This window comes from Gekko japonicus, unplaced genomic scaffold (genome assembly GCF_001447785.1).
Source record: "Gekko japonicus isolate JY-2015 unplaced genomic scaffold, Gekko_japonicus_V1.1 scaffold1746, whole genome shotgun sequence".
Lineage (NCBI taxonomy): Eukaryota > Metazoa > Chordata > Lepidosauria > Squamata > Gekkonidae > Gekko > Gekko japonicus.
The window spans coordinates 28,142-41,217 of NW_015159767.1; the positions used below are offsets into that span (position 1 = coordinate 28,142).

A 13,076-nucleotide genomic window follows, 5' to 3' on the forward strand; every position below is an offset into this window, starting at 1 on the left:
CCAGTCGAATCCGACTCTAGGGTTGCGGTGCTCATCTCCGTTTCAAAGCCGAAGAGCCAGCGCTGTCCGAAGACATTTCCGTGGTCATGTGGCCGGCATGACTGAACACCAAGGCGCACGGAACGCTGTTACCTTCCCACCGAAGTGGTCCCTATTTATCTACTTGCAATTTCTTGCTTTCGAACTGCTAGGTTGGCAGGAGCTGGAACTAGAGACAGGAGCTCACCCTGTCTTGCGGCACCCGGGTCTTGAACCGCTGAACTACTGACCTTCCACAGCCTGCAGTTCAGCATCTTAACCACTTGAGAGAAGATCAGTCTTTGATGCATATACAGATCGACTTTATTGCTATAGCTCTCTGAAGTATTCTTAAAACGTATTGCCTGCCTTTTTTATTATTATACTTACTGTGTGACAGGGGTTGAGCTTTGTCAGGTACCTCAGATCGTCATCGCGGAGGTCACTGACGTAGTGACATTAGCTCTTATGGCTAGAGAGGGGTACTTAATATCAGTGTTCCGTCTAAGCTGTGGAGTCTTGCGAGCAAAAATTCTGCTTTGTGAGCGACCGGCATGAAAGTGGTGAGCCAGCGATTTGGCTGCTACATAAATAAGTTTGCTCAGGAGCGCTCCTTCCTGAGCGAAGACAAAAATGTGTGAGCCGGAGGCTAAAAACCTGTGAGCTGGCTCACACTAACTCAGCTAAGAGGGTAGGTGGGGCTGAGAGAGCGCCGAAGGAAACTGCTCTTTTTCAAGAACAGCTGTGCCAGAACCATGGCTTGCCCAAGGTCATCCAGCAGGTGCAAGTGGAGGAGTGGGGAATCGAACCCGGTTCTCCCAGATTAGAGTCCGCACGCTTAACCACGACACCAAACTGGCTCAGTTGTAAAAGCAGGGGATCTCCAGGCCCCACCTGGAGACCGGCAGACCTACAAGAGGATTTGAGGTAGTGGCTTAGCATGGTCTTCGTATGGGGCTCTGTGGAGCGGAGATGCTTTAGGTCAGGAGTACCCAACTTCTTTTGGACCTGCCAGCAGTTTTGGAATTCCAACACAGCATGTTGGGCACAGCCACCAAATGGCCGTCCCAAAAGCCGGAGCCAGCCACAAAATGGCTGCTGTCGCTGACCTTGAGCAACACAGTGAAGACCTTTGTGTCGTGGTGGCAGCTCTGCCTAGGGATGCCAGCCTCCAGGTGGGACCTGGGGGGTCCCCCCAAATTGCAGCTCATCTCCAGACTACAGAGATCAGCTCCCCTGGAGAAAACAGATGCTTTGGAGGGTGGGCTCCAACCAGGCCCGTAGCCAGGATTTTTTTAATTGAGGGGGCCTTTAAATAAGTCAGGGAGCACCCTGCACCGACCCCTGCACAAATCTCCAAGGGAGCTCCTGGGCTGGATTGGAAGTCAGGGGGCCTTGGCAGTAAGTCAGGGGGTCAGGCCCCAAGATGCCCCACTGTAGCTATGGGCCTGGCTCCAACGTTCCCTCTAAGCTGAGTTAGTGTGAGCTAGCTCACAGTTTTTTTAGCCTCCGGCTCACACTTTTTTTATCTCAGCCCAGGAAAGATGGCTCCAGAGCAAACTAATTTATGCCATAGCCAACTCGCTCGCTCACAGCTTTAATGCCAGCCACTCATAAAGTAGAATTTTTGCTCACAAGACTCCACAGTTTAGAGGGAACATTGGTGAACTCTGTGGCACTGAACCCCAGTGAGGTCCCTGTCCTCCCCAGGCTCCACCCCCAAATCTCCTGGAGTTTCCCAACCAGGATCTGGCAACTCTACCCCCCACCCCGCACTGGTGGCCGAGGTGGGGGACCTGGCCACCCAAGAGCCTGTGTCAAAGCTACTTTTTCAAAAAATCTGCACAGCCAATCAAATCCCTCAGAAGCCTTGGTGGCCCCACCCACTTCCTAAAAAACACTTGGCGGGCATCGGGAAAGGTGTCAGCGGGCCCCATGGTGCCCATTGGCACCCTGTTGTTGACCTCTGACTTCTCTCAGAGTCGTGTGGGAAGCCCTCTGTTGACCCTTTGTGTGCTGCATGACCGTAGGCGGTGGGAAGGGAGCGTAAGGAGACGGGGACAGAGGGCGCGAGGCCATCTCAATTATTCATGACCGGATGCCTGCAATTTTCTGATGATTCATAGACAGAGAGGCTCTTCGGCGCCTGGTTAACACGGCGGGAAGCCAAGAGAATGGACACCTTCCTCTTCGCCTTCTTCTGCTGCTCCACCTCTGTGCCCACAGATGGTCCCCCTCGTCTCCCAGCTCTGTGGCCCCTTTCTTCCAACCCCCAGCCCACCCACCCAGTCCTCCTGTCCCCCCATCCAAATCTGCCAGTAGCCCTCCATTTCAAATTCCCCCCCCCTTTGACTGATGGACTCTCTCCTGTCTCGCTCTCACGTAATCCATTAGTTCCATTTCGCCTTCTGAATAATTCATCCTCCATGGAAGCATCTCTGGGCACGTATATTTTTTTAGGTACAGATCGTCCCTGGCACCTGGACCCTTTTTTTCCAGCAATAAGACGGGTTCTGGAAGCCGAGACCCTCTCCTGGCCACCGACCCAGCTCTCACATGCTTCGCTGCCGTCTCTGTGATTCCTCAGAGAGCTTCTTCCGTAGTGGAAGACCTTCAGAGTCTGGAAGGGCAGACGGTTTTGTGGGAGCAGCCGCTCTGAGCGTTATGCGAATTCCTGAGTCACCTTCAGCGGGGACGGCATTGAACAAAAAGCTAGAAAGCGAGTAAGGAAGCAAAGCCCAGAGAGATGGTGTGTGAGAATCAATGTGGAAGCACAATGATGGAGAAGACAGAATGAGAAAGCATCCGGAGAGACAGAGAGCTCATGGTAGAAAGGAAGCAACAGACATCCTCACTGACCGACAGACTCCTGGAAAGGAAGACCGTGAAAGGCGGAGGAGGCTGAATCAGGTGACAAAGCCCACGGGAAGGGGGAAGGAAGCCTCCCAACCGGATCGATAACATGAGAAAGCGATCCGACGGGATGAGAAAGACAGGTCGTCTTCGAGCAACACCGTGAGAGGGCAAAAGGATGGAGCAGAAAGAAGCTGAAGATCTGCAGAAGAAACGGGTGGTCGGAAGATAGGAGCCAGAACCGAAGCCTGGCCGGAGCGATCGAGGGGAAACCCAAAATAGACACTGGCCTGATGGATTGCTAGGAAAGAAGAAGGTGACAAGCCAGCAGAAAGGTAGGCTGGACACCTCCAGACAAATCGGATGATGGAAAGCGGACGCCGGCGGCAGCAGTTCAAGGAGGCCAGCCCCAGCTAGGTGAGATGTGAGGGAGAATCGAACTTGCAAAGAGACCGAAAGAGACTGAAGGTGGATGTCAGAGCTATAAAGGGGTGCCTCTCCCCGAAATGGAGTAACTGGACAGTCCTCCCTTGAAAGAAGGCCAGAAAGAGGTGTTCCAGTGAGTGAGGTGGTTCTTCCACTCTTCTGGGAAGGGGGAGAGAGGACGCAGGACCCTGTTCCACCCAAACTGTGTAGAAGAGGCCTTCCTCGGCGAGCCCATGGCACGAGCCCCACCCTCACCTCTGACCCCTAGCAACATCCCACGGAACCTAAGCTACATCGCGGGCCTGTATGAGCGAGCCTACTACCGGACCGCCCGGCCGAGCCTGGCCGAAGACTCGGGCACCGAGGGCTCGGAATCGGAGTCGGAAAGCAGGCCCCGGAGCAGGACCCGGAGACGCCGCCACCTCTTTGGAGGCCCGAGGAGGAGGGGAAGGCGCCGGACCCGCTCCGCCCCGGCCAGGGGCAGGGGCCATGGGGCCTCACGCAGCCGCAGCCCCGGGACACGCAAAAGGGTCCGCTTTGCCGACTCTCTGGGCCTGGAGCTCACCAGCGTCCGGCAGTTCTGGCCCAATGACCTGCCACAGGTGCCGGAGCGGGTCCATGCCCAGCTGAGGCGCGATTCCCTCAGCCATTTTGCCCCTTGCCTGCCTTTTTGCCCGCCTGTGACGGTAATGTGGTTTGGCCTACGTACTAGTGGTGGAGTGGATGGCAGGGTGTGTGTGGTGGTGTGTGTGGTGGTGTGTGTGGTGGTGGTAGGGTTGCCAGCTCTGGCTTGAGAAATTCCTGGAGACTTTGGGTGGGTGTGCCCAGGAAGGTTGATCAGCAAGGATGTGATGCCAAAGACTTCACCCTCTGAAGCAGTCCACCTTCCAAAGCAGCCATTTTCTCCAGGGGAACTGATCTTTTTTATTCTGGAGATGAGTTGTAATTCCGGGAGATCTCCGGGCCCCGCTTGGACCTTGGCAGCGCTGGTGCCGGGGCTTCCTTTGACCGGGTGGGAGGTGGTAAAAGAAGTGGAGGAAATAGATCCAGCACTTTGGTCTCCTTACTCACCTGAGTGGGCATGCTGGAAGAGGTAAACGCAAATGTTGATTCCATGTGGAGGAATCTGCCGCCCCTCAGTGGTCCTTGAGAGACCAGGAGAACCAGATTTGGACCGACGCGAAATATCTCAAGCGATGTTCCCTCTAAACTGTGGAGTCTTGTAAGCAAAAATCCCACTTTCTGAGCTACTGGCCTTAAAGTTGTGAGCGAGCGATTTGATTCTTGCATCACTTAGTTTGCTCCGGAGCCCTCCTTCCTGAGCTACGGCAACAATGGGTGAGCCGGCAGAGGCTAAAAAAGTGTGAGCTGACTCACACTCACTTGGCTTAGAGGGACACACTGATCTCAAGCGGCCTCCGTGAGAGAAGGGAGGAAACAGCTTTTTCTCAGCGATGCTCCAGTTGACCAACCCGGGGGGGTCAGGAGCAGTGTTCCCTCTAAGCTGAGTCAGTGTGAGCTAGCTCACAGTTCTTTAGCCTCTGGCTCACAGGTTTTTGTCTGAGCTCAGGAAGGAGGGCTCCAGAGCAAGCTAATTCTAATTCATGCAGCAGCCAAATCGCTCGCTTACAACTTGAATGCCAGGAGCTCACAAAGCAGAATTTTTGCTCACAAGACTCCACGGCTTAGAGGGAACATTGGTCAGGAGTCCTAGGGGTGGGTTCCAACGGAGAAGTAAAATCTGCCTGCTCTGTGCTTGCTTCCCATTCTTAAGGGGAGGGGGGAGGAAGGTCAGACGTCCTTCGCTGCAATCCTAAGCAGTGTTACTCCTGTCTAGATCCATTTACGTCAATGAGCTCAGAAAGGTGTCGTTCTGTTTAGGATTGTACCGCGAATCAGGCGACTGGTGGATCTGGCCTAAGGAGAAATAGAACAGGAGTTGTGGAAAGTCACTTGTGAGGCGCACTCCTGGAGGAGAAGCAAAAGAATAACCGTTTCCTCCATGACAGAGCCGCAACTGGTCCTTCTGTCGGCACCCACTGTCACACTTGGACGCAGGCAGCTGTAGGCTCTGCCTTAATATCCCAGAGCTTCCCGGCACATCTTCAGTTCCCCCCTGAGAATTACTGGGTATGTAGCGACAGCCCCTGTTCTCCACAGATGGCACCTGCTAGGCTGGGACGTGCTGAAGGCATCCCTCCGCCTTCGGTGATACGTAAGAACGCCCTGCTTCATGCACACATGGCCCAAACCCTCAAGCGACCCCCACCTCCGATGTCCCCCGAGTCCCACCATCTGGGGCCCCATTTTGCAGGTTAGACTGCTCGAGGTGGAATGGCCCTCCATCACTGCCACAGAGAAGAAGCAGAACCACATTTGGGAATCCCTGCAGAAGACAGAGGTGGGGTTCTGGTGGCAGGAGCCCTGCTGGTCCTTAAAGGTGACCACCACCACCCCCGACTCCTGTTCATGATATTTGGGGAGAAGGTAATTTGTGGCACCGCCTGGAGGCTGGAGTCTCTCCCCTTCCCACGGAATCCATCTGTTTTCTGCTTCCTCGCTCGCTTGCTTTTCCCCATAAGCCTTCCGTCTCTCAGCCCCCTGCGTATCCTTCATCCTTCCAGCTCCATCTCAGCTGTTTCTTCTTCCTCTCTCGTCTTCCATCTTCTCGTCCCCTCGCTCTTCCTCTCTCTGCTCTTTTCACATCCCTCCTCTTGGCTTTCCTCTCTCTCTGTTAACGGGTGTGGTCGAATGCCTTTCCTCTGCCCAGTTTGGTGTCGTGGTTAAGTGCGCGGACTCTAATCTGGGAGAACCGGGTTTGGTTCCCCACTCCTCCACTCGCAGCTGCTGGATGACCTTGGGCAAGCCGTCGTTCTGTCAGAGCTGTCCTCGAAAAAGAGCCATTTCTGTCAGAGCTCTCTCAGCCCCACCTACCTCACAGGGTGCCTGTTGTGGGGCAGGGGAAAGGAGTTTGTAAGCCGCTCTGAGGCTCCCTTGGGTAGTGAAGGGCGGGGTATATAAATCCAATCTCTTCTTCTTCTTCTCCTCCTCCTCCTCCCAGCCTTGGTGACCATCTTGGGATCAATTGGTCTTCCTCTCCCTCTTTATCGTTCCTTTCCTAACATTCCTCTGCTGGACTTATTTCTTTTCCCCAATCAGGCCCCCGTTCTCCTTGTAGGGCTCCTTTCCTCCCTTACTCAGGGCAAGAATTCAGGACGGGCCCTGCCCACCTAGAGATGATCGCCTCGGGGGTCCTGGTGAATCTTTTACTCGTGTCAGTTTCTCAGCATTTGACCTGTTCCGTGTGTTAGGGGAACGGAAAGCAATAGAAATATTTAGAAAAGAGATTTCCGTCCATCATTTTATTTTGATGTGTTTATTGATGGTAACTTGTACTGGTCTGGATTATGGAGGGTGGCATCATATCGTCTGTAGGGCGACGTTCTCCTGGAGCTAGAATCCCACCCCTGCCCTCATTACAGCCAACGCCTTCTCCTCCTCCCTGTCTCCGCCACTGCTCCTTCCGTCTTATTTACTCTGCCCCTCCCACCGTTTCCTGCATCGTCCCCCCCCCTTCCCTTCCCATTTCTTCATAATATTTTACTTAAGTCTTATTTTCTCCTTTTCTTTCTGCTTTTTTTCTTTTCTTTCCATTGCACCAAACTGGACTCTAATCTGGGAGAACCGGGTTCGGTTCCCCACTCCTCCACTTGCAGCTGCCGAATGACCTTGGGCAAGCCATCGTTCTGTCAGAGCTGCTCTCTCAAGGACAGTTCTGGAAAGAGCTTTCTCAGCCCCACCGACCCCAAAGGGTGTCTGTTGTGAGGAGGGGAAGGGGAAGGAGTTTGTAAGCCGCTCTGAGACTCTGAGTGAAGGGTGGGGTCTAAATCCAATCTCCTCCTCCTCTTCTCCATCTGCGTAGTGTCATTCTTTCTTTCTTTCCTTCCCCCTCTCTCTTCTGTTCTTTCTTGTGAAGTTCATTTCAGAGGGTGGTCATGGTCTGGGACAGAACAGCCAGATTTGAGTCCAGGAACCCCTCAGAGACCAACAAAGTTCTCGGGGGTAGAAGCTTTCGAGGGTCAAAAGCTCATACCTCAGTAATCTGGCTGGTTTCTAAGACGCTACTGGACTTGAATGTCACTATTATTTCTTTTGATTCTCCTATCTACCAGTCCCCTGCCACACCTTATTCCCCAACTAGCTGGATGGCTTAGGCCAGTGGTGGCGAGCCTTTGGCACGGGTGCCACTGGCGGCACTCAAAGCCCTCTCTGTGGGCACGCGTGCCATCGCCCCAGCCAGGCCCTGACCGTCATTAAAGTGCCGAATTCTCTGCCAAATAATTTTAAGTAAATGAAAGCATTTGGGATTGCTTTCCTTACTTTCTTTGGATCATCTTTAGTTAATGTATGAGTTGTTTTTTTCTAAAGTAAAACCTCAGTATTCAGGTTACATGGCCGTGTTGGCACTTTGCGATAAATAAGTAGGTTTTGGGTCGCAGTTTGGGCACGCGGTCTCGAAAAGGTTCGCCATCACTGGCTTAGGCTAATTGACTCCCATCAGATTTTGGAAGCTAAGCAGGGCCAGCCTTGGTAGGTACTTGGATGGGAGACTGCCTAGAGAAGCAGGCAAGAGCAATCCCACCTCTATTCCTCTCGTGCCTAGAAAGGCCTCCGGGGTCGCCATCAGTGTTCCCTCTAAGCTGAGTTAGTGTGAGCTAGCTCGCAGTTTTTTAGCCTCCAGCTCACAGATTTGTGTCTTGGCTCAGGAAGAATGCCTCCAGAGCAAACTAATTGATGCAGTAGCCAAATCGCTCGCTCACAACTTTAATGCCAGTAGCTCACAAAGTAGATTTTTGCTCACAAGACTCCACAGCTTAGAGGGAACATTGGTCGCCATATGTCAGCTGTGACTTGAGGGCAGGCTTTCCACCACCACAACTAGTTCTTCAACTATCCTCCACGGGTTTCTTTTTTCCCCCTAATCCTCCGTTCCTTCTTTCTTTGCCTCCCCAGGATACTCTGAATCTATGGTGCCCGCTGGAACCCACTTTCCCAGACCCGCTCTCGATGCCCGATTTCTTGCCACGCCTCTTGGCACAGTGCATCCTGCTGGAGGGCGCCCGGGCCGAGGGCTCGTGCATCTCCGGAACCATTCGGGTGCTCAACTTGGCCTACGAGAAGCGGGTCTCTGTGCGGTACACCTGGGACTCCTGGGCCACTCAGCGTGAAGCTCGGGCTTCCTACGCCGCCCCTGCAGGGCGGGACCGGGACCACGCCGACCGCTTTGCCTTCCGCCTGCCACTGCCAGTCCCGTTGCCCCCGGGGGTCAGCCTAGAGTTTGCTCTCTGCTACCTTGTGGGCGGGAAGGAATTTTGGGACAACAACCAAGGCCGCAACTATTGCCTGAGACCCCCGCCCTCCGTGGAAGAGGAAGATGAGCCCCCCAGCCCCACTCGCGATTGCTGCGAGACAGGATGGATACATTTCATATAGGGGGCGGGGGTCAGACAGCCACACCTATGAGAGAGGGGGAAGGCAAGTAAGCGAAGGGGAGCACCAGGGCAAAGGGGAGACTCGCCAGATGTATTGAGACTCGCCTTGAGACCGAGGAGTAGGAGGGGCTCCCAATATAGCTGGGCTGGGTTTGATGAACGGTCAGGGGCTTCCCTCCCTACCATCCTGTTCCCCAAAGTCTACCATGAAGTTGCCAGTTTAGCGCCATCTGGCAAGTCCTTTAGTCAAGACCTGGATGAAGGGGGGGGAAAGGGGACTAACAACTTACCGCACCCTCTACAGTTGTCTTTCGGGATATGGTAACTTGCTATTTAGCAGTGTGTGCGTGCTTCCCCGAAATCACTTGGCCCAATGAATCCTCGTGTGAGGGAGGCAAAGTCACCTCATGTGAGCACTTCGCCTCAGAAAAAAAAGGCCCCAAGAAGTAGCCGTTGCTCCCATTTTACAGATGGGAAACAGGCTGAAAGAGAGGGCCTTGCGTCTGTGCGGAGGAAGGATTCGAACCCAGGTCTTCCACACCACAATCCGGCCGTCTTCCCCTGGACCAGAAAGTTCTCTCTTTAGGGGAGGGGCCGTGGCTCAGTGGTAGAGCATCTACTCGGTGTGCAGAAGGTCCCAGGTTCAATCCCTGGCGTCTCCAGTTAAAGCAGGAGGCAGCAGGTGATGGGAAAGACCTCCCCCTGAGACCCTGGAGAGCTGCTGCCAGTCCGAGTAGGCAATACTGACCTTGGATGGACCAGGGCTCTGACTCAATACAGGGCAGCTTCAAGCATGTTTTCTGGGACTGATTCAAACCTACAGAAATAGGGCGGATATTCTCTGCCTCCCCCTTCCCATGGGACGAATGTGTTGCTAAGGAACCCATGTCCACCTTGAGGTTCATCGAGAGAGTCCCCCCCCCCCGCCTTGGGATCTCATTGGTGCCTTATTCTGAGTGAGAATTGGAGCAAGCCAAATGCACACGCGCACAGGAGACAGGACAGGAAGGCAAAGGCGCCCTCCCCCAGAGTAACGGGAAAGGAAAGAGAGTTAGAAGAAGACAATGGACATTCTCCACTGCCACACCCACGGGTGCATCTCCCTGGTATTGGCCGTTACCAGGTGCTAGGTCACTCGCTGGGTTATCATATACCAAGGATTGGCTCACGTGTTATCTCGTTCCCCTTCTCCCTGCATGAATTCTCGGGAAATAAGAATTGTCTGAATGTTCACATGTGCATCACTAGTGTGCCGGACTTGTGGGAACCCGGGGGCGGGGGGTTGTCAAAGAGTTTGTTCCTTGTGCATGTTTTTACGCTACTCCTGCCACAAAGAAAGAGTTCCGAAATGGCTAACTGGACTGGCTTCCTGAGCAGTGTGTGTATTGAAAACCAGTCAGCATTTGCACCAGATTCGTCTGCACTGGTTATACGTCCGTGTCCCCCCCAAACACACATCCCAAAATGATCTTCACAGAGGAAAAGTGTAATGTGTGAACGGGACCTATAACATGCGGACAGCTCTCACAAAAATGGCGTCTGTGGTAATCAGCCCAACTGCATCTTGGGCATTGGAGCCTATGCTTCGATTTAAATACTTAGGGCCCCAGGGTAGCCTAATCAGATCTCAGCAGCTATGGGGGGTCAGCCGTGGTTAGCGTTTGGGTGGGAGACCACCAAGGGAGTCCAGGGTCTCTTTAGTTTCACAGTTTTTTAGCCTCCGGCTCACACACGTTTGTCTTAGCCCAGGAAGGAGGGCTCCAGAGCAAACTACTTCATGCAGCAGCCAAATTGCTCACTCGTAACTTTCATGCCGGTAGCTCACAAAGTGGAATTTTTGCTCACAAGCCGCCACAGGTTAGAGGGACCATTGCTCATAACAGCCATAACAACACTGGACGCTCACAGTTGTTTTCGGTCTTGTGAATTATGGATGACCCCAAACTCCTGATAGCTGAGCTGAGATACTGAGTAAAAACTGAGCACTCTCCAGTCTTTTACCCCAAAAGTTTTACGTTAGAAGGTATAAATATAACCCCGCACACACACACACACACACACACACTTCTTTTTGTCTGTGCAAATGACTGTTCTGTTTGTATCTCTGGGTTGGAAGGAAACATCCAGAGCAGTGATTCTTGCAGAGATACAACAGACAGTCCCCTCTGAAGGCAATCCTGCTGTATCTCTGTATTGGGAGTAAAGTAATCAAATTACAGAACAGAGTTTGAGTCTACTGGCACATTGAAGACCAACAAAGTTTAATTCTGGGCGCGTGCACGCTTTGCGTACATGCACACTTCCTCAGATGCATTGAAACACTTTCCCTCAAGCCTTACAGACAGGTAGAGAGGGTGTGGGGGATAGCTGCCAGGAAGGGCTAATTAGACTCAAGATGCAGAAGTAACTTAATGTTAAGTATAGCTAAGATTGAATTAAAGCCGTTAGTGACCCCTGTGAATAGCAGCAAATTAGCATACAGAGAATAAAAGAGTTAACAAAGAGATGCGAGAACTGACTTAGCACCTGTAGTGAGACAAGAACCCACTATCTCTATTAAGCCCTGGGGGTTCCATTGTCCTGAGTGCTGTAACAACTTGTAAATGGTCTTAAAAGGTGCCACTGGATTCAAACTTTGTTCTGTTGCTTCAGACCAACTCGGCTACCCACCTGAATCAAATTAGTTGATGCACATAGGGCAGAGTCCAGAAGAAACAGATTGGGGGGGGGGCATAAGAGGCAAGGCCAGAACAGTGATTCATGCAGATATGCAGTGGTTCACTCCTCTGTGGCTCAAATAAACTTGTTATTATTTAATTATTAGTTTCTTAATGTTAATGTATTGGTCATTAATTAATTTATATATTTAGTTATTGCAGTATACAGTTTTGGAATCGTTGCACTGCCATAAAAAGGCATCCACAAGGACCTGGTGAGCTTTGTATATCTGGTGGTGGCCCCATTTCTCCACTGTGGGACTGATAAATGGGGGAATGAGATGATCTAAAAGATCCCCCCCTTCAAGTTAGATCAGCTCTAAAGGTTGGACAAGGGACTGCAAGGAAAGTTTTAGTCTGGATTAGAGGAAGATGCTAGATGTGAACAGAGACTGGATTGATCAGATATTCTTTCGGTGTCCTCCAATGTAACAGCGACACGCCACTGGTGAAACAGTGTATATGAATGTTCATAACCCGCGAATAAAGAATTTTAAAAAATGTCCTAAAAGAACTAAAGAAATAAAAAGCCCATTAAAAGCGGCAACTGGTGTTAACGTGTGAATATGTGACGTCCCAAACGTGTCTGCCTTTCAATCAAGGACATCTCATGGAGCGAAAAGAGGTGAGGTGTCTAAGAAAACTTTCCATGGTCATAGATCCAGAGGAGTTAGCCCTGTTAGTCTGTTAATAAAGTTTGTTAGAAGAGGAGAAGAGAAGAGATTGGATTTATACCCCGCCCTTCACTACCAAAGGAGTCTCAGAGCAGCTCATGAACTCCTTTCCCTTCCCCTCCCCACGACAGACACCCTGTGAGGTAGGTGGAGCTGAGAGAGCTCTGACAGAAACGGCTCTTTTTCAAGAACAGCTCTGACAGAACTACGGCTTGCCCAAGGTCATCCAGCAGCTGCGAGTGGAGGAGTGGGGGAATCGAACCCGGTTCTCCCAGATTAGAGTCTGCGCACTTAACCACGACACCAAACTGTTAGTATTAAAGGTGCTATTGGACTTTTTATTATTTTAAAGCAAACTTTGAAAGATTGGGGGGGGTGTCGTTTGCTTTCCCCGCTATCCGTGATGCAACATTTTGTAGGGGTGAATTCAATATCGCTTCCCTCCATCCTTACAGGGGCCCTTTCCCTTGGAGCAAACAGGGACGCTATTCTGACCGGGGTTGCCAATTCCTGGTTCAGAAATACCGGGAGATTTGAGCGTGGAAGCCGGGAGGGTGGGATTTCGAGAGGACAGGGACCTCGGGGGAGGTAATGCCCTGCCAAAGCAGCCATGATCTCCAGGAGAAGAAGCGGAATGGATGTGTCTCAAATAAAGAAATAATAGAAATGAAAGCACCAATCCGGGTTCCTCTCTTTCCAAGCCCGGGCTGCCTGCTCTGCCTCCCCCCCCCCCCCCCCCGCCTCTTCCTCCTCCTCCTCCTCCCCATCCCTCTCCCCTTTCTCCCTCTCCAGAAATCCGCTTTCTCCTCCTCCCTCCGTTCAGATCCCTCCTTCTTTTCCTACCAGGCACCGAGAGGGGGGCCGGCGGCGGTGCTCCGGGGCCCCCCCCCCCTTCC

General features: G+C 52.4%; 1 protein-coding gene and 1 non-coding gene across 2 annotated transcripts; both read left to right on the forward strand.

Moving 5' to 3' along the window:
- The first annotated feature begins 3,530 nt into the window (after nt 1-3,530).
- Nucleotides 3,531-8,790, forward strand: PPP1R3E (protein phosphatase 1 regulatory subunit 3E). The gene is made up of 2 exons (XM_015406406.1): nt 3,531-3,983; nt 8,311-8,790. The coding sequence occupies exons 1-2, from the start codon at nt 3,531-3,533 to the stop codon at nt 8,788-8,790; spliced, it is 933 nt and encodes a 310-aa protein (XP_015261892.1).
- Nucleotides 8,791-9,379: 589 nt separating this feature from the next.
- Nucleotides 9,380-9,451, forward strand: TRNAT-GGU. The gene has a single exon. It is a non-coding gene; the product is annotated as a tRNA-Thr (tRNA).
- The last annotated feature ends 3,625 nt before the right edge of the window (nt 9,452-13,076 follow it).

What these genes read in the sequence shown, in the direction of transcription:
- PPP1R3E (XM_015406406.1), top strand. Translation starts at nt 3,531, where the DNA reads ATGGCACGAGCCCCACCCTCACCTCTGACCCCTAGCAACATCCCACGG. An exon ending in CTTTTTGCCCGCCTGTGACG is followed by an intron (nt 3,984 to 8,310) that starts GTAATGTGGTTT and finishes TTGCCTCCCCAG; the next exon opens with GATACTCTGAATCTATGGTG.